The following is a 25,943-nucleotide window of genomic DNA, read 5'->3' on the forward strand; positions in this document are numbered from 1 at the left end:
CAGCATTTTAACCTTCCCTTGTGATAAGACAACCAGTCTCCCTCTTCCCTTCTAGAATGTTGCCTCTGGTGGTATTCCATTCTGTTCTTGACTTCCGTGTTGGGCAAAGGATGTTGGAATAAAGCAGCAGTGTCAGCTACTTGACATTTGGCAAACTAAACCGGCAGAATTACTTACTAAATGACTTACTCAATGGGATGCCTAATCATGTCAATAACATTTCTTCCATCTTCTTTCTCATGTTATTCCAAGATGTGCAGTCCTATTTTTAATATTAACGGCAATAAAAATGATGAGAGCCCTCTGCTCTTATTACATGCTTTGTCATTTCTAATATTTGTTTAAGAGCTTTTCAAATCTGGGCACTAACTTTGACCGGCACAACACAATAAATAGTACTGGGAAAAAAAAAAAAAATATATATATATATATATATATATATATATATATATATATATTCCAGTGATATGCATTTGGTTTGAGTCCCAGAAAAGAAAAAAGAAAAAATTTCCATTTGGAATTTCTCATGTGTTCTTAATTATTGACTACACTACAACTGTTTTTATTAGTGCATATTTAAAAAATATATATATAGTTTGTTCAATTCTCTCAAGAACAGAATGTGACTTCGTGATAACTAGTTTTTAGCTGCTTATATGCAATTTATTTATTAGTTGGAATATTGTTTTCCAAGGGATAAAAGGTGGAGTAGGTTGTCACTACTGCTTTAAGTTAAAGGGTGTTTTCTTTTGCTTAATAAATGTACGTAACATGTTTATTGTAATACAACTCATATTTTGAAAATGTTATGTTTTCCTTTTCCGAAAGGGTTCACATTATATTTTAGTGTTTGATATATACATTAAAGAAGTAAGATGTGAAGGTGTAGACAACACAGATCATAGCTTGTACTCCTTAGCAGTGTTTATCGTCTTCTTCACATAAGAAGTAGGGATCACATGTTCTTTGTTTGCTACAGTCCTAGTGGAAGTATGACTTTTGGTCCAAAATTACAGTAAAACATTTTTTTATTTATTCAAATTACCTGTTTGATATCATATACAGTATTTGTGAACCATTTCATGTGCTTCAGGTCCTGGGTTTTCCATGTCCTGGTTTTCGCTGGGTCTTAGGGCACCACAGCTGATATGGAAATGTATAGTAGTACTAGTTAGTTTTCACATAGCTTGCATTGCAGCTGGAATGGTACCCTGGACTGTTTCTTTCCCAACTCTACAGTAGATACATTCAAAGCACTGCTCTTTCGCTTTTGAAGGGGGGTAGTTCTATGGCCTTCTCCCTCCGGATTCCTGTAAGCTTTGCGTCCTCGATGAGCTATTTCATTTACGGCTTGTTCCTATGGTGACGGACATGGTTTCTGTGATCCTATAATTGCAGCCTCCAGACATCACTCCAGGTCTACTGGTGCGCTCTACACCCCTGATATATATGGGGCTTCAGGTGAAGGATGAGTAAATATTTTTAAATGTCTGTGCAGTCAACAGCATTCATACCCCCTACCTTCTTATTTTATTTTTTTGTTAGTTTTACTTGGTCTTCCAATTGCTTCATTAAAAACAATCGTTTTCTGTTTATCGCTACATATTTATTGTACCAATTATTTAATTGTAACATGTTGCTGTAAATTTTTCTAGTTATACTTATTTCCCACCCCTTCAATTAATTAAGACACAGACTTTTTTTTTTTTACTCATTCCTTCCATTCATATTTTATTTTGTTTTATGCATGTGTGTTTTAACTATATATGTTTGTACAGTTTGCCATCTTAATATATTATGTTTCAGTGGGCAGGGGTGTTTCTAGGTTTCTGTGGGTTCTATTTCCAAGACTTTCCCCTCTGCATTTTTGGTCCTGTTGAGTATGTTTCCCTGAAAGATCTGACTGCATTTATTCTCTGAGTGCAATAAGTGACAAGCTCAAATACATTACTTGTTAAATCAATATATAGGACTGAATAATAGAAGATCCCAAATAATATAAATGATGGTACTGTATATCCACACATAAAATGAAAAGTGACTACAAAATAATTAATAAATATTCAACGCCTCTGGTGGAACTGCGGCTCTGAAATTTTTTTGTTTTCAAACACAGAGAATAAATGCAGTAGGATAATATAGTGCAAGACCACCACAGGTGTCATAAAAACACAAAAATATTGCAAAAAATCACACATTGTGGTGACAAACGTGAGGTGAAAAAATGAGATCTCCCACTCACATGGTGTAAGATCAAGGTAGATCACTAGTGATATACTCCAGATAGGATGGTCCTTGATCCAAAGACTTGGTGCAAGCAAATCAAATTATATGGAAAAAAGTTGAGGCAAAAATAGAGCAATACAATTTTATACAATGAGTAAAAAGAACTAATGCACTTACAAAAAGACAGTCGGTAAAACACTGATAGCTATGTGTAAAGTTGCAGGGGAACACTGGATCTTCGTAGTGCTCTTTCTCTCTGTCAGCTCAGCTGCTTGTTGCGAGCCCGTGCAATTTAGTGACGTCATGGATGTTGGTGGAGGTAAGCGAGAACAAGTCTTTAGTGGTTGAAAAACCCTACGCGTTTCACTCATTGAATCTATCTTTTTTTTTTGCAATATTTTTGTGTTTTTATTACACACTGGTGGTCTTGTGCTTTGTTATCCTACTGCATTTATTCTCTGCAGTTTTTTTTTTTTTTTTTATATATATATTATGATCAACCACTGAAGTGGGTACAGTACAAAAATACACAACACATTAAAATCCTCTAGTGTGAAAGAAGTTTATGAAAGACACTCAGAAATTAAATACTTGTATGTTTTGTATAGCATACCATTTAGCTACAACAATTGAGATAACCGTATAGAATAACACTTTTAGAAATGTGTATATGTAAAATATTTGCAAATAATACATATTTGATCAATATTGCTGTTTAAAAGGCAGCGTATATATTGTGTATATTAGGGCAACACTAGTGGGAGAAATGCCCATTGTTTTGAATCAGCCAAGTGCAAGAAGGGGGCGGAGCTATTGCACGTTTTCACCCGCAGTAGAGTGCCATGGGTGGTAAAAATTGTTTAATCTCTATATCGTAACATTCTTTCATGGACGCTTATGACTTGCTTTCCTTTTTTAGATTTATTGAGTTTGATGTACTTTATCACAGCGCTTAACATCTAGCAATGGAAGCATATGCAACACTTTTTTTATATATATAAGCTGTGTTCCTACACTACTGAAGAGATTTTAACCACATTAACTTTATGAAAATAATTTGTTCAACGGAACAAATTATAGATGTATTGAAAGGTCTGAATACTGTTCGTATTTCTAGGCAGATTTATATTTTTGGGTTTTTGCCTCTACTGTGTTGTGACAGGTTTAGGATATGGAATCAGTCAGCAAAGTCGTCTGTCCTCGTCCGTTAGTGCTATGCGGGTACTCAACACTGGATCCGATGTAGAAGAAGCTGTCGCAGATGCATTGGTATGTATTGTGTTTTCCTGGGTACCTATATACTGTATCTGCTCCAAATATACCTGTGATAGTGACCACAGTTTACAACTCTCCTCTTCAGCTGCAGACACAGCTAAAGACACTACTCGATCAAAATGTCTTCTTTTTTTCCCCCTCCCCACAACTAGAACAAAGCAATTGAGGTTAATGTCTACAAAATTCACCCTCTTAGATTTTGCAATGTTGTGCTAGTCATGTATACTAAACCCTCAAGTAGTTTTTATATTTAGCAGAAAGACCGCACTGCTACGTATAAAACATTTCTTTGCTAGGATACCTTTGTGAATTTGATCAAATGTTCATAAAATGTTCAAAAAGTGTGTAAAACGTAGCATGCTTTTCGTCACTTCCAATATAAAAGACAGCATTTGAGCAGTGTTCTGCAAAGCTGCCCTTACAGTATGTAGCTTCCATCTTATTAAACCCATTAATGGGCACTATCCAAACAGACTCGTCATATCATCAGTTTGGTCCCCTTAACAAAAGTTCTATCATGTATTGCTTTGAATTGGTTATAGTGTTTAATTTGGAGAGACAGGTTTATTGTCATATTTTGTATAATAGCATTCTGCCTATGGGTACTCTTCATTTGGGAATGGTCTCTAAAACAGGTAGTCAGAATATACAATTCGGAATAATACCTTGAAGTAAAGAAATTAAAAGGCCGTTGATATCAAAATGTGCTTCTAGTAAAACTGATTTGCACCTAAAATTGTATTTATTTATAAAATATTTTACCAAGAAATAATACATTGAGCGTTATCTCTCGTTTTCAAGTATTTCCTGGGCTCCGACTTATGACAATACATCATTGCACGTTATAGTTACAGGCATTTCATGGACTGTTGGGGACAATATATGTTATGGGTGTATTCAACAGATAATTAACAGCTACAGACAAGATTAAAATAAAAGCTCAGACATGCTCGGAAATTGACTTTAAAGCTATTAATAAATAAGAACTAGCCTTGGAATCCATGCCATAGTTTTATCAGTTCATACATTTGGAGGAAATATTGATCACCCGATGAAATCGGGCAATTTTGTGTTCTCCTTTGAATTGTAACACCCTTATATATATGCAGAGATGAGTTAAAATGACCCTCCTTCCACCACTTCCATTGACAATAAGAGAACACGATTGTCAAATGCAAAGACATAGCTATTGCACTTTGTATAGGGGGTTATTTATCCCTTATTATCCACCATAACTTCCCTGTGCTGCATTATTTTAATTATAACAGCTGTTGAAAGCAATAGAAAATAAAGTTTCCCCTGTATTAGAAGGGTGGCATTAACATTTGCATTTTCGTGCTTACATGTACTGTATGAACAGCTTGCATAATAAACACAGATGTGAGAGAAGGTATCATTATGAGCATTGTTTTCATAGTACTGCAATTACAATGTAGCTCGTACTTTTCAATTTTTTAAGCTGTAACATGAAGAAGGGGTATATGTTCTCAGAAAGGCTTAGACCAATCAAATCTGTGCATGTGATTTGTTTGTTTTCGTTAAATGTATTTAAATCAAAAGTTTATTATTTGTGCCGACCTTCCCGAAATTGTAGTTTGTTAGGGCAGCGGTGCGCAAACTGGTGGTTGCAGAGGCCCCGCGCTTTTCCCCACGGCATTTAAATTAAATGCCGGGGGTTCGCGTGAGGCCTCTTCAACATATTACTTACCGAGATTCAGGTGGCTGCTGAGGCATCGCCATGGCAACACAGCGTCATTTGACGCTGCGGTGTGATGTCACATGACCCCGCGGCGTCATTTGACGCAGGGAACGGAGGTAAAGAGAGCGCGAGCTCCAGGGGCAGCAGGCAGCGGGGTGCAGCTGCAAAAGTTTGCGCACCCCTGACTTAGGGTACGCAAACATAACCACTGTGTTGCTGGTTGGGTATAGTTAAATGTTGGTAACGTGGGTAATGCATGCACCTTATAACTGCTGTGTTCTTGTTCTAAATAACTATTCTTCACTGTTCTTAATTTCTCTTTTTTAATAATTTACTGCTCTCAGCTCTTAGGAGACATACGGACTAAGGTATATATACCTCTTTTGATTATTCTTTTAATTAGCATTACATTGATTAATATTAATGAAGTTAAAAGTACAGTTCATACTTTGAGGAATTTTTCTATCCCATGTATACAAACCTGATACTCCATGTAATACTGTAATGACCAGTTTAAGAGACGTTCCCAAGTGCAGAACATTGTTACTTACAATTTAGTGTTTATAGTAGCTGGAAGCGTGAAGGCCAACATCACAAGTCAGGGGTGTAATAGTTACATATTAAATGAGGCTTAAAAAACACGTCACTCAAGTTCAACCAATGCTTAATTTAGATGATAGATAGATACTCTATCCTATATCCCTACTTACAGTATATTGATCCAGAGGAAGGTAAACAAAAACAAAACAAACCCAGTGAAATATCATCCAATGATATCTCATAAGGGAAAAATAAAATCCTTCCTGATTCCCATAATTGGCAATCGGATTACTCCTTGGATCAGCATCCTTCCCCTGTTTACTTATTTGGTATATCCCTGTATACCTTTCCTTTCTAAAAAGATGTTCAAATTTTTTTTTTTATATAACATCTATTGTATCTGCCATCACAGTCACCGTGTAGTGAATTCCACATTTGAACTGCCCTTACGGTAAAGAACCCTTTCCTTTGTTGCTGGTGAAATCTCCTTTCCTCCAACCTTAAGGGATGGCCCTGTGTCCTTTGTGCTGCCCGTGGGATGAATAGTTCTTTTGAAAGCTCCTTGTATTGTCCCCGAATATATTTGTATATACCTTATTGGCCCGAATATTGTTGGACCTCGCACATAATACGACCCCTACAGTTTTGAAGGTGTTATACAGGAAGAAAAAAAGGTCTCGAATGTACCTCAAGGCTTTTTTTTTTTTCCCCTTCCTGCTCCTTGCCTAGAGGTGTTTTTTTTAAATATTTTTCTTGGGCAATTTTATCACTGTTCTAGCTCTTTTCCCACACTAACACACACACACACACACACACACTTACCAACAAAACCCACACACCACATTCAAATAATTGGGGGAAATGGGGATGGTGAAACCCTTGCTCTGCTCACGTATATGGCAGTAGTAGGTAAGGTGCTGCCCGGGATATATTCATATATAGAAACAGTAGGAGAAAAAGAATCCCAGTTGTGAGCACTCAATGCCTAGTTGTAGTGTATAGATGATTGCATTAAAATTGATTTTATTTAGCGTACAAGAATAAAATTGGTAGGGCTTTTAAACTAAATGGCGATAAAGTAGATTGTAAGGTCGACAAAAGGTTAAAATGTTGCCATGGTCTGTTTGTCTTATTTCACTGATAATGTCCAGTGAGTCTCGGTGAACCCTGTTTATGGACACTGCTTATGTAGCCTAACCAATATATTTGTACTGTTTTGCGGTTGCTGTATTCAGCAGTTTACCCGTCCCATAATATTGAGCTGGGCTACCACTGGAGGATAGAATTCAGCGTTATCTCTCGTTTTCAAGTATTTCAGTTTCTTTATTCTGCTGTTATGACCTATTTTTGACATCTATATCTTTAGATTGTCCAGGTCAGTGAAATTGTCAGAATACCTGTATTCTCTAGAAAGCAAAGATTTCACTAAAAATGATCATATATCTTGATACTTTCTATTGCTGCTATGCTAGTTTTAGCTTACTTGCCTCCTTTTACAAGTCAGGAGCTGTGCTGCCTTTCACGGACCCAAATTGTTTCCTAGACAGACAGGTTAAGGTAATTGATAGAACCCTCACATGAATAGGCTGTAGAGTGTTTTATAGAGTTGCACTGCTTAGAAAATATGACTCTCATGGCCCATTCACTTGAATGGGCCATTACGTTGCCTACGGTGCAGGAAAGTGTCTTATAAATGTAGCCCCCTTTCCCTATGACGAAGGGAACTACGCGTGCTGATATACCTGTTGTTCACAGGAGGCTTAAGCCTCCGCAATTGGGAGCCTGGGCTGAGCTCTTTGACCTCTCGGTACAGCGCCTCCACCTATGAGGGATCCCAGCGTTGGCGGGATAACCCCTCACAGGAACCAATACAGTGATGAATAATACACACAGGTATAAAACAACGGTTTATTGACACACACACATAATAACAATAGTAACTCCCAAGATACACCCAATATAATACCCAACACCCTGGTGGGTCCCCCAAAGTACTGAGGGTGCCCTCGGCACCCAAACACCCCGTGTCCATAGAACAGTCCCACCCCAAAGTGTGTGAAGGTAGCGCTACGCTCCCTGAGGTGTGGTGGTGCACGGTGGGTACCTTCCTGGCTACGACCAGGGAATTATGGGAATCCTCTGTTAGCAGAGCTGCATCGGTGGTCCCACAATGCAGGGTCTGCAAAATTCTCCTCACGCCTTACAGGTGGTGTCCAGTGCGGCCCCCTCCGTAGGCCGCAGGTCGCCGCGTGGTGTCTGTCCGATGGTGCAGTGGCTTGAGTTAGCAGTCTCTAAGAGGGAGGGTCCCTATCTACGGCGTTCCCTACAACACTGCTCCTAGTAGGGATCGGGGGCCTTAGGGGAAAGTCCTGGCCTAGTCCAGGGGCTACTTGCTATATGGATACGTCCTCTTCCTTTGCTAACCCCGTCAAGACTGCCTCACAGTCTCTGTTCGTGCCAAACACATTTCCTTCCTCCTAGAGGATTCTGGGACTTGTAGTCCCGCAGTCCTCTATTTGCAGAGCCACGTAAGATGGCCGCCGCAACTCACACTGCGCTACGCTTTATACTGCGCATGCGCAAGAACCAAGATGGCGCCCCCCACACTTCGAATCCGCTGTGGAGCTCCGACAGCTCCGATCAACCCAGCAGCCTCTCCCTGCACCGCAGGTAAGAGGGGAGCTCGGCTACATCAAAGAGCACATCTTGTAAAGCTGGCCCAAGTTGTACATTTATCGGTTGTCCCAGAGAACTAACGTGGGTATTTGAAAGCAGGTTAAATTACTTATTTCTAATTAGAAAGGTTGATTTCGAGAGGGGTGAACTGCATAATGACGCCGTGTTTTCTCTGGCAGAAAAAGCCAGCACGCAAGAGGTACGAGTCGTATGGCATGTGTTCAGATGACGATGCCAACAGCGATGCCTCAAGTGCCTGCTCGGAGCGCTCCTACAGTTCGCGCAATGGCAGCATTCCCACCTACATGCGTCAGACAGAGGACGTAGCTGAAGTCCTGAACCGCTGCGCTAGTTCCAACTTGTCAGAGAGGAAAGAGGGACTCCTTGGCCTGCAGAACCTTCTGAAAAACCAGAGAACGTTGAGGTAACGTAGACTAATGCATCGTTTTGAACTGTCTGAAACATTTAAAGGATAGATTGGTGTCAGGACTTTTTGCAAGCAAAAATAAAGCAAAGAGGGAGTGACCTTGTTTGGTCTTTTAAAAAGGAAAGCTTTAAAGTAAGCCAGATGGGACATTGGGCAAGCCCCTTTCTATCTCTGCCTCAGGCAACGTGTAAGCATTTCTGGGCAGCAGTTTAATATATCTACACACGCAACACAAATTTATTATGAATAATTATTACATGTGCAATGTCCTATAGACACTTTTTTTTTTTTTTACATGTTTGGATTGAAAACATCGTGAAAAATTGAATCCTACTTTGAGGTATTTTATTTCAAAGAATATAAAAAAAACCGTCATGGCCACCAGACTACTTGGTACACATGAGGTAAAAGAGTATAAGATAGAAAGGATTGTAGCTGTGCGCTCTTCGGTGGGATAGGAGTATATATAAATTGTGAATAATAATGTGATGGTGATTGTGAATTATACAATTATTTACACACAGTAAAAATAAAATACAATTGTGCAAAAAGACAATAGCACAGTGTTTGTCACCAAATAAGTGAACAAAATGTAAAATAATGTAAAGCAGCTCATTAAACTCTTTGAGGACCGTTCCTTAGTCCAGATTGATGCAAATTTCTTCCGAAAAAAGGGGAGCGCAGATGTTCACGTGACGAGCATGTAGAAACAAAAAATAAAAAATGCATAATAATGAAGCCAATATGGGTGAATATTAAGTGTTATAAGCAGGGTAAGTGTTACACTCACAAATTCCCTCTAGATAAATGACATGTCAGAGACCGACTCTCTCTCTCTCTCTCTCTGACTGGAGCAAGGTATAGAGCAATGTCGAAGGTAGCCAGAAAAGATGTAAATTTCTCCAATATTCCTCAAAAAAAAAGAAGACTCACAATAGTGTGGTATGTCTATACATATAATGTGGAATCAATAACATATAACAAATGTGCACTCACATTTTGCACAAAGGCAATATGCATGTAAATCTATGGAGGTTTCCAGGTCTCTCAGCCTGTCCCAGTCCTGCCTCTGATTCTTCCTGGTTCTTGCGGCACTTCCGGTGATGTCAGCTTTGTGGCGGAAGAAGCTGAATAGGGTAACTCTGGTAACCTGATGCTTTCCAAGTTGCAATCTTGAAATGGTGACTTTAGCTGTCTTGTAAAATGTGATGTTGCTGGCAATTTTAGGACCTCACAATAAATAAAATAGCAAGCATTATTACTTATTGGGAAGACCACCCTGAGACTCAATAAGAGGAGGAGGATGGTTGAAGAAATATTTGGGTAGGTGTGGGTACACCTTAAAATAAGTGCTTACATTAAATGTATCTTACAATGTTAAGCTTCAAATTAATAATAATCCATAAAGTAGCATTACCTGTTGCAGTACGGTAACCATTTTTCACCAGAATCACCATTATTTTGTGGTAAAGTTGACCACATTTAAGGGTAGAGATGTGCAAATTGTTCACCTAGATTTGTGAACCAAATCATTAGCCATTTTTTTTTTCAAACTTCTAAAATCTCACCAGGTAAAAAAGCTCCACAACCTAGAATATGGGGTTTTCTCGAGAGAAAGAGAACTCATTTGGCAAATTTTCAAAGCATAAAATAGGCAAATCAAATTTGGGAAAGACATTTTTCACATCTCTAAGGGTACTGTTTTGGATACCCTAAAGCAAATGTAAAAAAATAATTTCTGGCTCCCTAGTACTGTAGTGCAAATCACCAAACGACATCTTACTTTATATGCACATTAAACTAACAAAGCATAGATTAGTGGGACCGCATCACCATGTATAACAAGAGAATTGTGTAAAGTGAGTGGTGCTCTGGAGGATATGGTTATAGTATTAACAGTTTTGATCAAAAGCGATCAGAAAGGTTCCCCCTCTATTGAGCACTCAATCCTGGAAAGTCTAAAGTGGACTGAAAATCGCCCTGTAGTCATTACTACAAAAAACTGGTAAGTTGCCCAGTATCACCGCGGAAATCAAAAATAATAACATTTTATTAATTCTACATAGAAAATGTTAAAAACACATATACATTGTTAAAATCCCCGTGCTGTGTGCTGTGTGGCTAATGAGTAAGTGGCTAATGAGTAAGTAGTCCTTTTATAGAGCAATAGTAATTGTATGCCTCTATATTCTCATGTGACATCCAATAAATGGTACTGGGCCAATAAATGGTACTGGGGTACTCCTTACATATGCAAGAAGCAATTGGTTATCATTGTAGCAGTCTATTATATCGCTGTTAGCTGCAAAGATAAGAAATACCTCATTTTGCATTTAACTCATAGCTGCAATTCAAACACCTGTATGATATAATGGAGTGATAATCTAGCTTCAATCCAACAATTGAATTTGCAACAGTATTGCATTGAAGTACTCTCTGATAGAAGTATAACATGAGAGATCTTGACCTGTTATTCTGATATGTACTCTGCCACTTAGGTTTATGTGAATAACCACTTATGCAATAGCATATTTTCAGATCACACGCCACAACATCACACTAGCCTAATTAGATAGGCGTTGTATATATTATCAATACCTATATGCACGTAGCCATACTACATTAGTAGATGATTATTGGATGTCACATGAGAATATAGAGGCATACAATTACTATTGCTCTATGAAAGGACTACTTACTCATTAGCCACACAGCACGGGGATTTTAACAATGTATATGTGTTTTTAACATTTTCTATGTAGAATTAATAAAATGTTATTATTTTTGATTTCCGCGGTGATACTGGGCAACTTACCAGTTTTTTGTAGTAATGACTACAGGGCGATTTTCAGTCCACTTTAGACTTTCCAGGATTGAGTGCTCAATAGAGGGGGAACCTTTCTGATCGCTTTTGATCAAAACTGTTAATTTTATATGCACATTGCAGTTTTTTCAAACTTCTAAAAGTTTGTCAAGTAAAAATCTCCACAGCCTAGAATATGGGGTTTTCTCGAGAGAAAGATAATTTTCAGCTCTTTAGTACTGTAGAGCAAAATAAAGCACATCTTACTTTAGATAAGAAGACATTATTTCAAAACTACATGTAATATAATTTGAAATAATTGCGGTAGGGAGAGTTGCTTAATTATGTCTTGATTTATTTATTCCTAATTTGAAAAAAAGTTATGTTACACTTAGGTGCTATTTAACTTTCCTGCCAAAACATTTTAGCTAAAAGTGAATCACTACAGAAAATGTTGAGCAACTTTTGAAAATCTTTTTTTGAAGCATCTGCTATGAAGTACTGTATACTTTACTTTTACAGCTTTTGGATGTGAATTCATTCATAGTGTATTCTCATATGGACATGCTTAGTTTTTATATCTTAATCAGAATATTCACTAACTGCTGATATATATAAATGTACATTCTCTAAGATTAGGGAGGAAGGTTGAGGTTTACCCAAAAATCAGAGAGTAAGAGTAAAAATTATTTATCTAGTAACTTGCATCAGATATACAGAAGCAGGCTTTATCCTATTAATCCAAACAATTGTGGATTGACAATGTCTGATCTAATATGAGCATATATTACACTACTGTATAGTATGTTTTTAGTCAAATATTATGATTTATGTGATTGTATCTTTTTTTCTGTATTAACAGTCGAGTTGAATTAAAACGACTTTGTGAAATCTTTACAAGGATGTTTGCTGACCCTCACAGCAAGGTATGTTTTTGGTTATAACAGCACTGCTTTCTTAGGCTTATTTCATATATTCTGTCATTGTCACAGGCTGCTGGGTGTATTCAAAAACACCAAATTGTGTAATGCAGCTTTTCTTTGGCTGTGGAAAAGAAAATGCAAAGTTTTTAATTTCTGTTACACATGATCCACATTGTTCCCATCATGAAATTGGTTTGTAATTGACCTGTGAGGTTTTCTTATGTATATAGTGAATATATTGCTTGCAAAACATTACAGTTTTCTTCATTATGGGGTGTAATGTTTCAAAAAGTTGTGTACATACTAAAATAATTCTTGTTGCTGCATTAAAAGGTATTATAACCTATGCTTTTACCTTTCCATGACCAATATGGCAACTAGGACTTTGCTATACATCATTATTTGTATCGATTGTGTCAATTTGACTGATTGAGGATTTACTTTTGCAAAATGTAACCCCCAGAAATATGACATAATGTTTCAGATGTGACATGTAACCATTTGTGATATGGTGTCTGACGCTGTACATGATTTAACAATAAATACATTCATTAAGGTATTGTTGAACATAAAGATATAATCGTAAAAATATAAATCTTTAACATTATCTTATCGTTTCTATCAACATGTTCACATTTAAGATTTGTATTTATTTTTATCTTTTTTAAGTTATTGGTCTGTGTATGTTGTAAATTTCTTAACTGTACGTATTTGCAAACCCTGCACAGTCCTTTTACCTACGCTGTGATAGGGTCCTTGAGATGTTAAGTATTTAAAACTGGTGACCTATAACCACTCACATGGAGCCACTACTGCAAACATTGACTTTCCTACTGGATGACAGTTTGAACGCCACAAACAATAAGCGTGGCATGCTGGGAAAAAGTCTGCGTGGTAATACTTGCAGGTTTCCTCAAGCGGAAGTGATACTGTGTTGTAAGGAGAGTACAGATACAGCTCAACACCGTTATAACGCGATCCGTTAAAAAGCAAATCCGCTTATAACGCGATGCAAGGGTGGCTCCCAGTTTTCGTATTTATGAATATTTTACAACACGATTATTGGTATCTTAAATACTTTATTGTGCAATGCATACAAATGTACATTATATCTAATGGGATCCGCTTATAGCGCAATGTGATTCTTTGGACCCCAAGCACAGCGTTATAAGGGGGTTGAGCTGTATGTAGTATGCTTTTGTTTTATGAAGAATAAGAAATAAATCCTCCCATTTCATTTGTTTTCATGATACAATAGAACTGCTCATCGAAAAACCTATTTAGTGATGCCAGTGAAGACTATAGTAGCATTATTGCACATGATTAATTTTTTTCTTGAAAAGACTGTAGGATTTATTTTTAAACATTTTATAGATCTGAGTATTTGATTGTTACTCTTTAAACGATTGTGCATAGGATGTTGTTTTTGAAGTTCTTGATTCGCTTGCATAGCTGATGTGTTAATATATGACCATACAGTACTTGAATTGTTACTGAGAATATTCAAACACAAAATCTCACCACAGTCTAGTTATTTTAAGCTGAATTCTCTTGAAATACATTTTGTACCTTACTTGGTAAAGTGCAGTTGGTGTTTGTAATCAAGAAATTGATCTGAAAATTTCAAGTGTGAAAAACAAAGGAGTTGTCATTGTATCTGTCTTAACACATGAGGTGACCTAAAGATTTGAGAGCCATATTTTGAAATACATTATTGCATCATGTGTTTTGATAACGGGTTTTCTGTATTTTAAGGTGAAAGGGCATCTACAGCATTTGTTTTGTGTGCAATTTTATTGCAATGTGTTCAATGTAAATTATAAATTGAATTTTATTTATTTACAATTAAATGTTGTAATTTGACTTGAACCGTTTGCCGGTTCTATAAATAATTTGAGGTGTATTTTTTGTGTAAGTTCTCAATGAATATTCATTTTGCTATTCTGCTTCTGACATCATCGGACTATGTAGTTGTCTCTGATGAGGTCAGGGGCCAAAAAGCAAAGCCTAGTTTGAACACTACACTTAACTAAGCACTGCTTAGTTTACTTAATGTATAAATATATAATTTCAACTAGAAAGTGAGCAGCCATTATACTACATTGCATAAAGGCACAATGTAAAACTGAATATCAGTGTCATTTGAATAAATGCTAAAATTATACTTCTGTTTTTATTCCAGTGTTCTATTTTTCCACAGAGGAACCTTTATATTGCTGGAGACTAATTTTATGTGTTTTCTTGTTGTCTTTTTTCCCCCCTCCTTTTTTCCTTTGCATGCGGTCCCGTGTTGGAACTCTCTATAGAGAGTAAGTTGGCTCAATGTTTGCTTAGAAACCTTAACCTAATTGCATGATCTGAGATTAAAACCATGATCTCTATTTATCTCCTCCACCCTCCTCTGTAAACAGCTCATGCTGTACTACTCATAGCACAACACAGCTTAAACATGACGCTCTGGTGCTTTAGAGAAGTGTGTTAATGTGTTCTTGTTTTTTTCAGATGTGCTATTGTTCGTTCATTAATTAACTGATCTTGTTTGTGTTTTTGTGTCTACAGTATGTTGCAAATTATGATTGGTGGTGCTGATTCCCAAATCCATTCTAAAATATTTAATAAATTAGAAGTGTAACTAAAAAGCTCATTGCAGACAAAAATTCCACATGAAAATGTCAGATATGTTTACAAATTGTGTGTGTGTGTGTGTGTGTGTGTGTGTGTGTGTGTGTGTGTGTGTGTGTGTGTGTGTGTGTGTGTGTGTGTGTGTGTGTGTGTGTGTATATATAATGTTTTTAATATATATATACACACACACACGTGTATATATATATATATATATATATATATATATATATATATATATATATAGCACAACAGAAAGAAAAAACGGCGCCAACCTAAACCATTATATGAATAGCCACATCAACATGAAGAAAAACCTATACTGTACAGAAATGGGGAAAGATAGTATACACGCACAATACAAAAATATATAAAAAATAAAATTATCAGATGTAAAGTCCAGAAAAATATATATATAAAAAATGTATACAAATACTAAAAAATGCTCCAATTGCTATCCAAAAGAGTATCTGCAGCCCGAATGAAGGGAACACCACTTCCTTGAAGATATCTATAGAAACACAGAAAAAACAGGCGCACTCATAGCGTAAAAAGGTATAACAATATTTATGGAGTAAAGGATTTAACATGCACACTCACAAACATAGCTTAATAAAAAGCAATTTTGAGTATAACTCAGCCAGCCCGACACAGGAACCCGGTACCAGATGACTTCAGTGTCCGTGTAGATTCACTGCAGCAGCCTCTATGGACGCCTCCGCAGCCCGGAGAACACGAGGGACGCCACCTTCCTCTCAATCCGGCATCACACAGTGAGTTCTCAGCTCCAGGTATCGCGAGAACTCAGTGACGTCAGTGGATATAGCCGGAACAAGTTCACATACGTGTATTCAGTGGACGGCTGAGATAAATGTTTCCAAAGAAACAACAAATGCTATAGCTGGCTTGTGAGTGAATAATTATTAAAAATGGAACAATACACCTCCACCAAACACTCTCTACGCGTTTCGTCTCAAAAGAGACTTCATCAGGAGTTAACAGTACAGGTGAGGAACATAATATTTATAGTTAGATGAACCAATCAGAACATAGAAGACTACTAATTGCTAATTGCTAATCAGACACACATGGTCAATACCATGATCAAATTAACCCCCATACTGTATGTTCCAAAACACATACGGGCCAGATAGACAAATAGTACTAGAGAAAGTGACCAAATAGGCAGATACAAATAATAACATACAATTTAGCAAATAAATTAAAATGCATATAAGTACTAAAGCAAGATCTAATATAGCATAATAATATTATAGCATCATTGGCTTAGTATTGTACTAATGTAATAAACAGATGTTAGTAGAGAAATATCAAAACTCCACATAATTGGGGTCAATAAATCTCCACTGGATAGTACATATAAAGAGATAATGACTTAAAGATTCAGAGAGATCAGAGTACAAGAGGGGGGAGGGGAAGGAAAAAAAGGGGGGATGAGGGGGGGGGAAATAAAATAGAGTGAAACCAAATATTGGAACAATAGCATGGAGAAGGATTTTGGATCAATGGAGGTCACGCAAGCAAAGCTGGTACAGCCATATATAAAATTTGTTTGTTTTGTTATTAGTTGCATATCTAAACCACTGTCATAAAGGGACAATCAAACACAATATCTGAAACAGTGTGGTAATGCACGTGCCACCACGGAGGGAGCGAGGTACCTCGCTCAACCCAGACCTCCGTGAAAGCACTGCACCCCACAATAGGCATGATGGGTGTCATTCAGACTACTGTACTGATGTCTATTGCATCATTGAGACCCCCTGGACACAACGTACCAAGTACATATATCCAGTAGGTCTCCCTGACACATAATTTCTTGTGACGCCGGATTGAGAGGAAGGTGGCGTCCCTCGTGTTCTCCGGGCTGCGGAGGCGTCCATAGAAGCTGCTGCAGTGAATCTACACGGACACTGAAGTCATCTGGTACCGGGTTCCTGTGTCGGGCTAGCTGAGTTATACTCAAAATTGCTTTTTATTAAGCTATGTTTGTGAGTGCATTTTAAATCCTTTACTCCATAAATATTGTTATACCTTTTTACGCTATGAGTGCGCCTGTTTTTTCTGTGTTTCTATATATATATATATATATATATATATATATATATATACACACACACACAAAAGTAAACAAAAAAATTAAGACTTGCCAATATCAAGCAATAATAAATAATAGGGTAAATACTGTGTGTACAATATCATTTTAATTCTATATATATATATATTACAAAACAAGCACAAATTCATGGCTATTTTAGACATCAAAATTTACTTTTTATTTTAATGATTTTGTACACGCCAAAAATTAGCTATATTAGTTGCTAAATATACAATTTACAGCAGATGAAAGGAACACCGATCTCAAATAATGATTTCTGGAGCATTTCTTTTTTACTCTCCTAGCTGTTGTACTTAAAATGTTTAAAAAAAAAAAAAAAAATTAAATGTCAATGAATTCCTATTATATTCACTTGCATAAAATTATAAAGAACACTAGAGATGTGCAAACTTGTCCCGTTTCATTTTGCTAAATTTCCATGCAAAGTTTTGATAAATTAGCAATTTTGCACTTTTTTTTCCAGCAATGTTTTTAAAATTGCTTAAAAAATACTAAGACTACATGAGCAATGTCACTTGCACACTGGTCATATAACCCTGGACATTTGGGGGGAGGTTCATTTCGTGTTTTTTTTTTTTTTTTGCAAATAAATACAAAACATTTTGGTAAAGGTTTGCAGATCTCTGAAAGAGACCTTCCCTTCCCTTTTACAACACTACTCAATTCTAGGATTCATCCTGCAAATTCAGCAGAACATCTTATTACCATTATTGGGGCTCTCCAAAATGAAATAATGATGCATATACCACCCATGCCAGCTGCTAGGTACTTAGTGTAACTGCATTGTTGCCCAGATCAGACATGGTGGAACATGTTACATTAGTGGTGGGCAACAATATATATATATATATCAAGGACTGCAGGTGCGGCCCTTCAGTCTGTAAAAGGGCAGCACACAATCTATTTCCCCATATAACTGCTCCATATAACTCCTCCGATTGCCCCATATAACTGCTCACTCTCTCTGTGCTGTTCTCTCCCCCTCTGCTGATCTCTCACCCGCCCTCCTACCACTGTGCTGATCTTTTCTCCCCCCCCCCCCGTGCTAATCGCGCACCCCTCTCTCCCCCTGTGCTGATCGCTCCGCTATCCCCCTGTGCTTATTGCTCGCCCCAGCCTCCCCCCTGTGCTGATCCCTATCCACCAGTGCTGATCTCTGACGGTCACCCTCACCTCTCGCTCTGCCTGTGGCTCTCCCCAAGTACTCCTGACAAGCTAAAATTTGGAAGGGAGGAAGGTACCAGGGAGAAAGACGGTTGGGGGCCACAGGTGAAGTCCCTGTGGGCTGCCTATAGCCCACCAGTGTGTTACACGTTGACATAATGTAGTATTTATACAATTCAGGCTGGTTCATTATATGGAATTTCGTATTGCAAGTAGGGTATCCCCTATTAATTTCTGACAATAACTGGTTATGAAAAACCCAATACTCAACACATCCTGCCACATTTTGAAGGAGTGAATTTAACCATAAATTTATAATAACCACTATTAAATCCCCCATTTCACAACACCCCCCCCCCAAAAAAAAACCTGTGTGTATATATATTCTAAATAGTCCGTTTATATTTTGTATTTTTGGTATATTTCACTGTGCTTAGCCAGAGAAGTACATTTTTGAATGTTTGCGTTCTGCATGTTTATGATGCCAACCATGTGTTTTTTTTTTTTTTTTGTAAACGGTGAGAATTTGCTTGAGTCACTAAATGGAAAATTGCTTTTTGCAGCTCAGATAGTTTGGACAATTTTAAAAACTTTTCATTTTAAATTGGTATAGATGTAGCAAACCTTAAGTGATGATCACGGCCCGGACGGGTTAAAGCTGCAGAGGTCCAACCGTGAAGCATGAACCCCCTGCAGCACGATCGTGGCAGACACTGACCCTAGTGCTCCGGCCGTTTGCTTTTTTGGCCGCGATACTGGGGACAGTAAGTCTTCCTTCATATGTATGGTAGAAAAAAAAAAATATTTTGTAATATACCATCACGTGGTACACTCTTCTTTATCCAATAATTTAGAGCTTGGAAATCGCTTAACCAATAAACCGCTCCAGGTACTGGATAGTTTTGGATGGCAAACTGCTCTCATGTCAGAGTGCACTAATACAATAATATAAAGCCTTTGACATTGTTCTCCTGCTTGCTTGCTAATCACTGCATCCGTTTCACCTTTGATTACCCAGAGCCCGCTCTTTTTTTTTCTTCTAATTTTTGCCTTCTAATTTTTAACCTTTTTTGTGCTGACTCTGTTCTGTATCCTTCTTTCTCTCTTTCTTGTCTTGCCCGTTCCAGGTGTTCAGCATGTTTCTGGAGACCCTAGTTGACTTTATCCTGGTCCACAAAGAAGATCTACAGGACTGGCTCTTTGTGTTGCTCACACAACTGCTCAAGAAAATGGGAGCAGATCTGTTGGGGTCTGTGCAGGCAAAGGTTCAGAAAGTGCTTGACGTTACAAGGTAATGGGTTTGCAAGAACATGAGTCTCAGTTCTTTAATCCCTCACCCCACCCCAATTACGTGTTTTCATGGCTGCAATCTGCAGAACCTAATATTATTGTAGGATTGGTTGTTGTTTGTAAGTTTGACTTAAATACTTTTGATCTGTTTTAGTGTTCTCAGTCAGATAAACTTGTTTTCGTGTGATCCCATAAGCATGAGCTTGGGTAAAAAAAATCTCACAGCAAAATTAAAACACACCGAAATCACAAGCACTTTTACAGATAATTCGCAAAATATTTTTTTGATCACTAAAAGTTCATGTATAAATATAAGTTATGCAGATGAGGGTGGTTAAAGTATGAGTGTTACCCCTTGAGTGCCCCACGACGTAGCTACTACATTAAGAGCTCTGGTACACATTGGGCCTCATGACGTAGTGGCTACGTCATGGGCTTTTTGCTGGTTTTCTTGCGGAGATCGTGTCCTCTGCTCTTGTGGAGCGCTGAACGCAATTTGAATGGGAGAAGACACTCTTGCATTCACTAATTCGATTTTGCAAAGGCTTTTGATATGGTTACACACGAGGTTAGTGTACAAAATATCAATAGGGTGTGTCAGTGGTCCAGGTGCTCAAGTCATGTCAAGTGGTCCAGAATTTGATGATAATCATTATATGATAATCAGGAGACACAGACATATGGTGCATATACATCCATAGTAGAATAATAATAAAGATGGAAGTCAGCGGTAGGTCTGATGAAATTATTTTGTGTGAGGAACAAATGTTTTCCTAAAGGTGGTGAGAGTTACAATTACTATACCCTTTCCCTCCTCATTGGGATAGTTCTCAAAATAGAAATAATCAATTCAGTACTCACTGCATCCTCCCCAATTTGTGTCTCCTAGCGTGCAGCCGGTATGTAGCCCAGAGATGGCAAACAAAATGTGGGCAGCGCACAGCAAGACAGGGAGCAAGGTCATAAGAATAAAAAATCAATTTATTAAAGCAAACATTTAAAAAATGGAGGGTATAGCTCTTCTAGCGAATGGTATCATGGTGCTAGAAATTAACTATGGGTGAATATTTCAAATAAACACAGCAAAGAAGTAGAAATAAATAAGGTCCCATGGCTCAAGAAGATGAATCGCCATAAAGTTATTTTATGGACATCCTGCCATTGGTGCAGCACTAAGTGCATGGGATGAAATATCCAAGGATGATAAAATAACTACATTTTCATCCCCTTTGACCCCATTATGCAGGAATCGTGATTTTCTCCCAGGGATGGAATCAAAAATATTTAAAAAGTGGACTCAGGCGGGTTTAATTAGGCTGGGAAATTTGATGGAAGTGGGCAAGATTAGACATTTCAAATATGTTCAGGACCTATTTGAATTCAAAGAAGGGGAGAGATGACAATATATGTAAATATGCCACTATATGAGTAACAAAAAAATATATAGTAAGGAGTCAAATTTCTTTTGAAACAGTGAAATGATGTGAAATGATATTAAAGTCCAAATATACAGACTATTGTTCCCAATCTTGAGTGGTCATCTAGTGATGGATGGTATCAAAATCACAGTTCACAGAGCAAAGAGTGAACAGTCCTCTTCACGATATATTCAACCTGCAGTTGTATGACATAAAGCAGAGAAACAGGACATTGCGCAGTATATCTAGTTGCCAAATGTGCCCTTATGATCAAAGCTCAATGAGATGCCTACTTACTAGAAGTAGATGGGATGCATGCAGGGGAGAGAATCTGTACTTGAAACCTTCTGAGTCCAGGTCGCCTCTGGTGTAACACGAACCCCTCGTGGTATCCTCTGCTTCCGTGGACGTCAGGCAGGTCTCCCTTTCAGGAACGTAGTTTCCTGGATCAGCTTCAGGATTCCTTCAGCCTCTTATTTCCTCCAGTGGGGACAAAAGAGGGCAAAGGATTGCGCAGAAATAAAAAACTTTAATGACGCCTACCTAAAACAAATAAAATACTCACAAAAGACGGTGAGTGTAAAAACAAAGAAGTGCCCGACCCAGCACAACCCAAACGCCGCACTCAGTCTTTGAATGTCCTCCTCGGTGCCGCGTGTACCTCGCGGGATTCCGGCGCGGTTTGGATGACGTCACCGTCTCCTCTTCAATGACTAGCAGCTTGAGTGTGTGGGGCAGTACCTCTTAGGCTCCTCCCTACGCGTTTCGTGACGGGGAACGTCACTTCGTCAGGGGATTGTGGAGCCTCATCAATCCCGTGTGCAATGTATAGCCCCAGTTTAACCCCTCGTATACAGGAGCCACTTTGGGCCAAAAATGACAGGGTGATTTTACTTGCTGATAATTACCATCAGATGGGTATGAGCTTAATCACCTCTGAAGCGACTCCCTGACTCAATTAGGATTCATGGGATCACTTAATGCAAATACAGTAAAAATGTATAAAAACATATGAAATTACATTGGATGAGAAAATAAATGATTAGTTCCAGTGCATCAAAGGAATGATGCTAAATCAAAATCGATGTTTAACCCTTTAGGGGAGAGGGTCTTGAGAGTATAGATCCAGAAGGTTTCTTGCTGTGAAACCCTCTGTAGTCTATCACCCCCTCTGATACCCACTTGGGGCAGTCTATGCCGATACATGTGAGCCCCTCTGGTGATTGATTATGGTGCAATTTAAAATGGTTGGAAACACTATGTGTTTCCAAGCCATTTTTAATATTGTACACATGTTCGGCAAATCTTCGTTTCAGTGGTCGCCCCGTCCTGCCCACATAATGTAATTTACAGGGACATTCTAAAAGGTAAACACAGAAATTAGATTTGCAAATAATAAATGAACGGATTTCAAAACTTTTACCGGTTACATTGGATTTAAATTCTTTACATTTTGATCTATAACTGCAACCAATGCACTTCTTACAGGGGAAATAACCTTTAAGTTCTTTTAACCACATTGTTTGTCCCAATCCTTGATGTTTCTTAGGGCAACTAGGGGCCAGCTGGGATTTTAAGTTTTGAGCTTTTTTATACACAATTTGCGGTTTGTCAGGTAATATGGATTGTAGAATAGGATCTCTTTGTTGGATCCCCCAGTGTTTGTTAAACACTTTGGATATCTCCCTAGACATACAGTTAAATTGTGTGATGAAAGGGAGAAATACTTTATTTGCATTGGCAGCTACTTTTTTAACCGGATGGATCAAGGAAGCCCTTTCTATGTTGTTAGCTTGCTCAATAGCATTTTTAACAACTTTCCCATTGTATTTCCTATCTTTAAACTTATTGCCCATGTCCTCAATTTGTTCCTTATACACTTCCAATTGTGAACAGTTTCTTTTTACCCTAAGTGCTTGTCCTTTTGGGATATTTTTTAACCAATGGGGATGGTGGTGGCTGGATGCCAAGACATAGGAGTTGGCATTCACCTCTTTGTAATAAGTTTTTGTGTGTATCTCATTATTAACAGTATAGAGAGTTAGATCCAGGAAGTTTATAGACTGTGGACTAGTACTAAACGTAAATTGTATATTATAGTCGTTTGTATTGAGATGTTCTTTGAAGGCCTCTAAATCTTCTTTAGTGCCCTTCCAGACGCATAGCACATCATCGATGTAGCGTTTCCAGAGTACCAGGTTTGCACCATATGGGTTGTGGTTTAGGATGTAATTTTCTTCCCACATGCCCATAAAAATGTTAGCATAACTTGGTGCAAACCTGGTACCCATCGCGGTGCCACACGTCTGGAGGTAATAGCAGCCATCATGAGAGAAATAATTGTGGGTGAGTATATACCTTATGGCCTCTATAATGAATATTTTAACTGAAGATTCCATGTTGGTATCTTTATTCAAAACCCACTCTATGGCCTTCAGACCCATTTCATGGTCAATAATAGTGTAAAGGGACACCACGTCGCATGTGACCCAAATCAGATTTTCCCATGTTAGATCTTCAATGGTTCGTAACACATGCGACGTGTCCTTGAGATGTGATGGTATTTCTACCACATACTTCTGTAATAGATGATCCACAAATTGAGATAGGTTGGATGTTAGGGACCCTACCCCTGAGATGATAGGTCTACCTGGGGGTTTCAAGGGATTTTTGTGGATCTTCGGGATAAAATAGAAGAGTGGTATTTTAGGTTGTTCTATCAATAAGAACTCCAACTCTTTTTTACTGATAATACCCGTATCATACCCTTTTGCCAGCCATTCTGATAACTGAATACCATATTCCTTTGTGGGATTACTTTTAAGTGTTTTATAGGTTTCCCTATCACTTAATATTCGTTGGGATTCTTCCTGATAGTAGTCCCTGTTCATGACTACTATCCCACCCCCTTTATCAGCTGGCTTGATCACTATCTGATGATTATTTGATAATGATTTTACTGCTTCCTTCTCATTTGTGGTCATATTTTGTTTTTTACATTTGAAGTCTTGGCTCAAGTTTTCTAAGTCTCTTATGACCATGTCCGCAAAGGTGTCTATAAACTTCCCTTTACACATCTTAGGGTAAAATGTTGAACTTTTCTTAAATGCAGTCAGTGGGGACTTCACTGCGTTTGTACTTGCTGTGTCCATGTTAAAAGCTCTAGTGACTGCATCTTTGATAAAATACTTCTTTAGTGTTAACTTCCTAACATATTTATGTACATCAATAAATGTTTTAAACATGTTAGGTCCCTGGACTTGAGCAAAAGTGAGTCCCTTTTCTAATACTTTTGTCTCAACATCTGAAAGTTTGTGATCACTAAGATTAAAGATATTCTGTTTTTTTACCAATCTCTGTCTGCATTTATTCTTTTTCTGTTTTCTTGTTCCTCCTCTCTTTCCTCGGAGACGTCTGCTCGTGATCTTTTTCTTTCTAACTCCCTGGGTCCTTGCCACTCTCTCCTGCTCTCTCTCCTGGCTTCGTGAAAGGGCTTGTGACCTCTGCGTTGCTCTAAAAAAGGAGGAACAAATCTTTTATTACTTTCTCCATCTCTATCTTCTCTTTCATTTGATCTCCATAGTGGTGATCTCTCCCTATATTTTCTACAAGTTTGATCTCCCTCAGATGTCTGTGATCTAAATGATTCATATCTTGTATGACTGTTTTCTGGGTTCTTCAGATCTTTTGTATCTTTTTTAATCAGTCTTTGTCTCATTCTTCTTACTTTGAGCATGTTTAGAATTGGAGTTTTTATGAGACACTTTATTTGTTTTAATTACCGGTGGTGCTGTATTAATTACTCCTTCTACATTATCTGTTGAGACTGTCACCTGTTCTCTTTTCCAGTTACGTTGTTTATTTTCGTCATAATCTTTTTTGTCTCTTGCAAATTTAATTTGCTTATTCAATTTTTCTATTCTGGAGAAATAGAGAATCTGGAATCTGGAACCCTTTATGGAACTAAAGGAATATAAGGAACTAGAGGACAAAGTGATTTTAAGAATAGAAAAATTGGATAGAGAAACTAAATTGAGTATTATATTGTACCATATAGCTGTATGCAAGGAAGCAATGTGAAGCTTTAACATTGCTCTATATAATGTTTTGATGTTACTGTATGATGTTTACAGTTATGAGGGATGCTAATATAATACTGTATATCGTATATATGATTTTTGTATGTATTATGTATGTGAATTGTTAAAAGATTGAAAATTGAAAATAAAGAATTTACAAAAAAAGAGCTGCTGAACGACCGCACCATTGAACCGGTTCCGCCACGAGAATTATTGAGGTATCTACTTGCCAATGTTCCTCGTAAAGAAGGCGAATGGAACCTTCAGGTCCATACTAAGCCTAAGGCGAGTAAAACAAACTGCTCAAAGTAAGACTGTTCAAGATTGAGTCCAGCAAGACCATTATTTCAGCAGTGGACCAGTGAGACTGGCCCATGTCAGAAGATCCGAAAGATACCTACTTCTAGGTTAGAAGATCCGAAAGATACCTACCTAGGTTAGATATCTAAGATTTTTGATAGGAGTAAAGCTCTATCAAATTCAAGGCACCTCCCTTTGGCCTCTCGACTTCGCTGAGAACATTTGCAAAGCTGCTAATAAACACTCGTCGCTGAATTAAGGAAGGAGGGATACAAATATTCCACTACCTTGAAAATATTTTCATAAAGCACGAAGCAGAGTCCAGTTGCTCCAGCACCTATCATCTCGCATCACAGCTGGC

The 25,943-nt window shown here is 37.8% G+C and overlaps 1 protein-coding gene across 38 annotated transcripts in view; it reads left to right on the forward strand.

Annotated features, from left to right (window-relative positions):
* CLASP2 (cytoplasmic linker associated protein 2) overlaps nucleotides 1-25,943 on the forward strand; it is a 245,503-nt gene that overhangs the window by 161,429 nt on the left and 58,131 nt on the right. For 17 of the 38 annotated variants that reach the window (XM_075586316.1, XM_075586315.1, XM_075586318.1 and 14 more), the window contains 6 exons: nucleotides 1,399-1,461; nucleotides 3,389-3,495; nucleotides 5,545-5,568; nucleotides 8,596-8,840; nucleotides 12,509-12,572; nucleotides 19,623-19,786. In XM_075586316.1, the coding sequence (XP_075442431.1) occupies nucleotides 1,399-1,461; nucleotides 3,389-3,495; nucleotides 5,545-5,568; nucleotides 8,596-8,840; nucleotides 12,509-12,572; nucleotides 19,623-19,786 (667 nt within the window). The remainder of the gene's footprint in view (nucleotides 1-1,398; nucleotides 1,462-3,388; nucleotides 3,496-5,544; nucleotides 5,569-8,595; nucleotides 8,841-12,508; nucleotides 12,573-19,622; nucleotides 19,787-25,943) is intronic. The other 21 variants (XM_075586308.1, XM_075586320.1, XM_075586327.1 and 18 more) reach the window with 3 other exon arrangements.

This window comes from Ascaphus truei, chromosome 2, assembly GCF_040206685.1.
Source record: "Ascaphus truei isolate aAscTru1 chromosome 2, aAscTru1.hap1, whole genome shotgun sequence".
Lineage (NCBI taxonomy): Eukaryota > Metazoa > Chordata > Amphibia > Anura > Ascaphidae > Ascaphus > Ascaphus truei.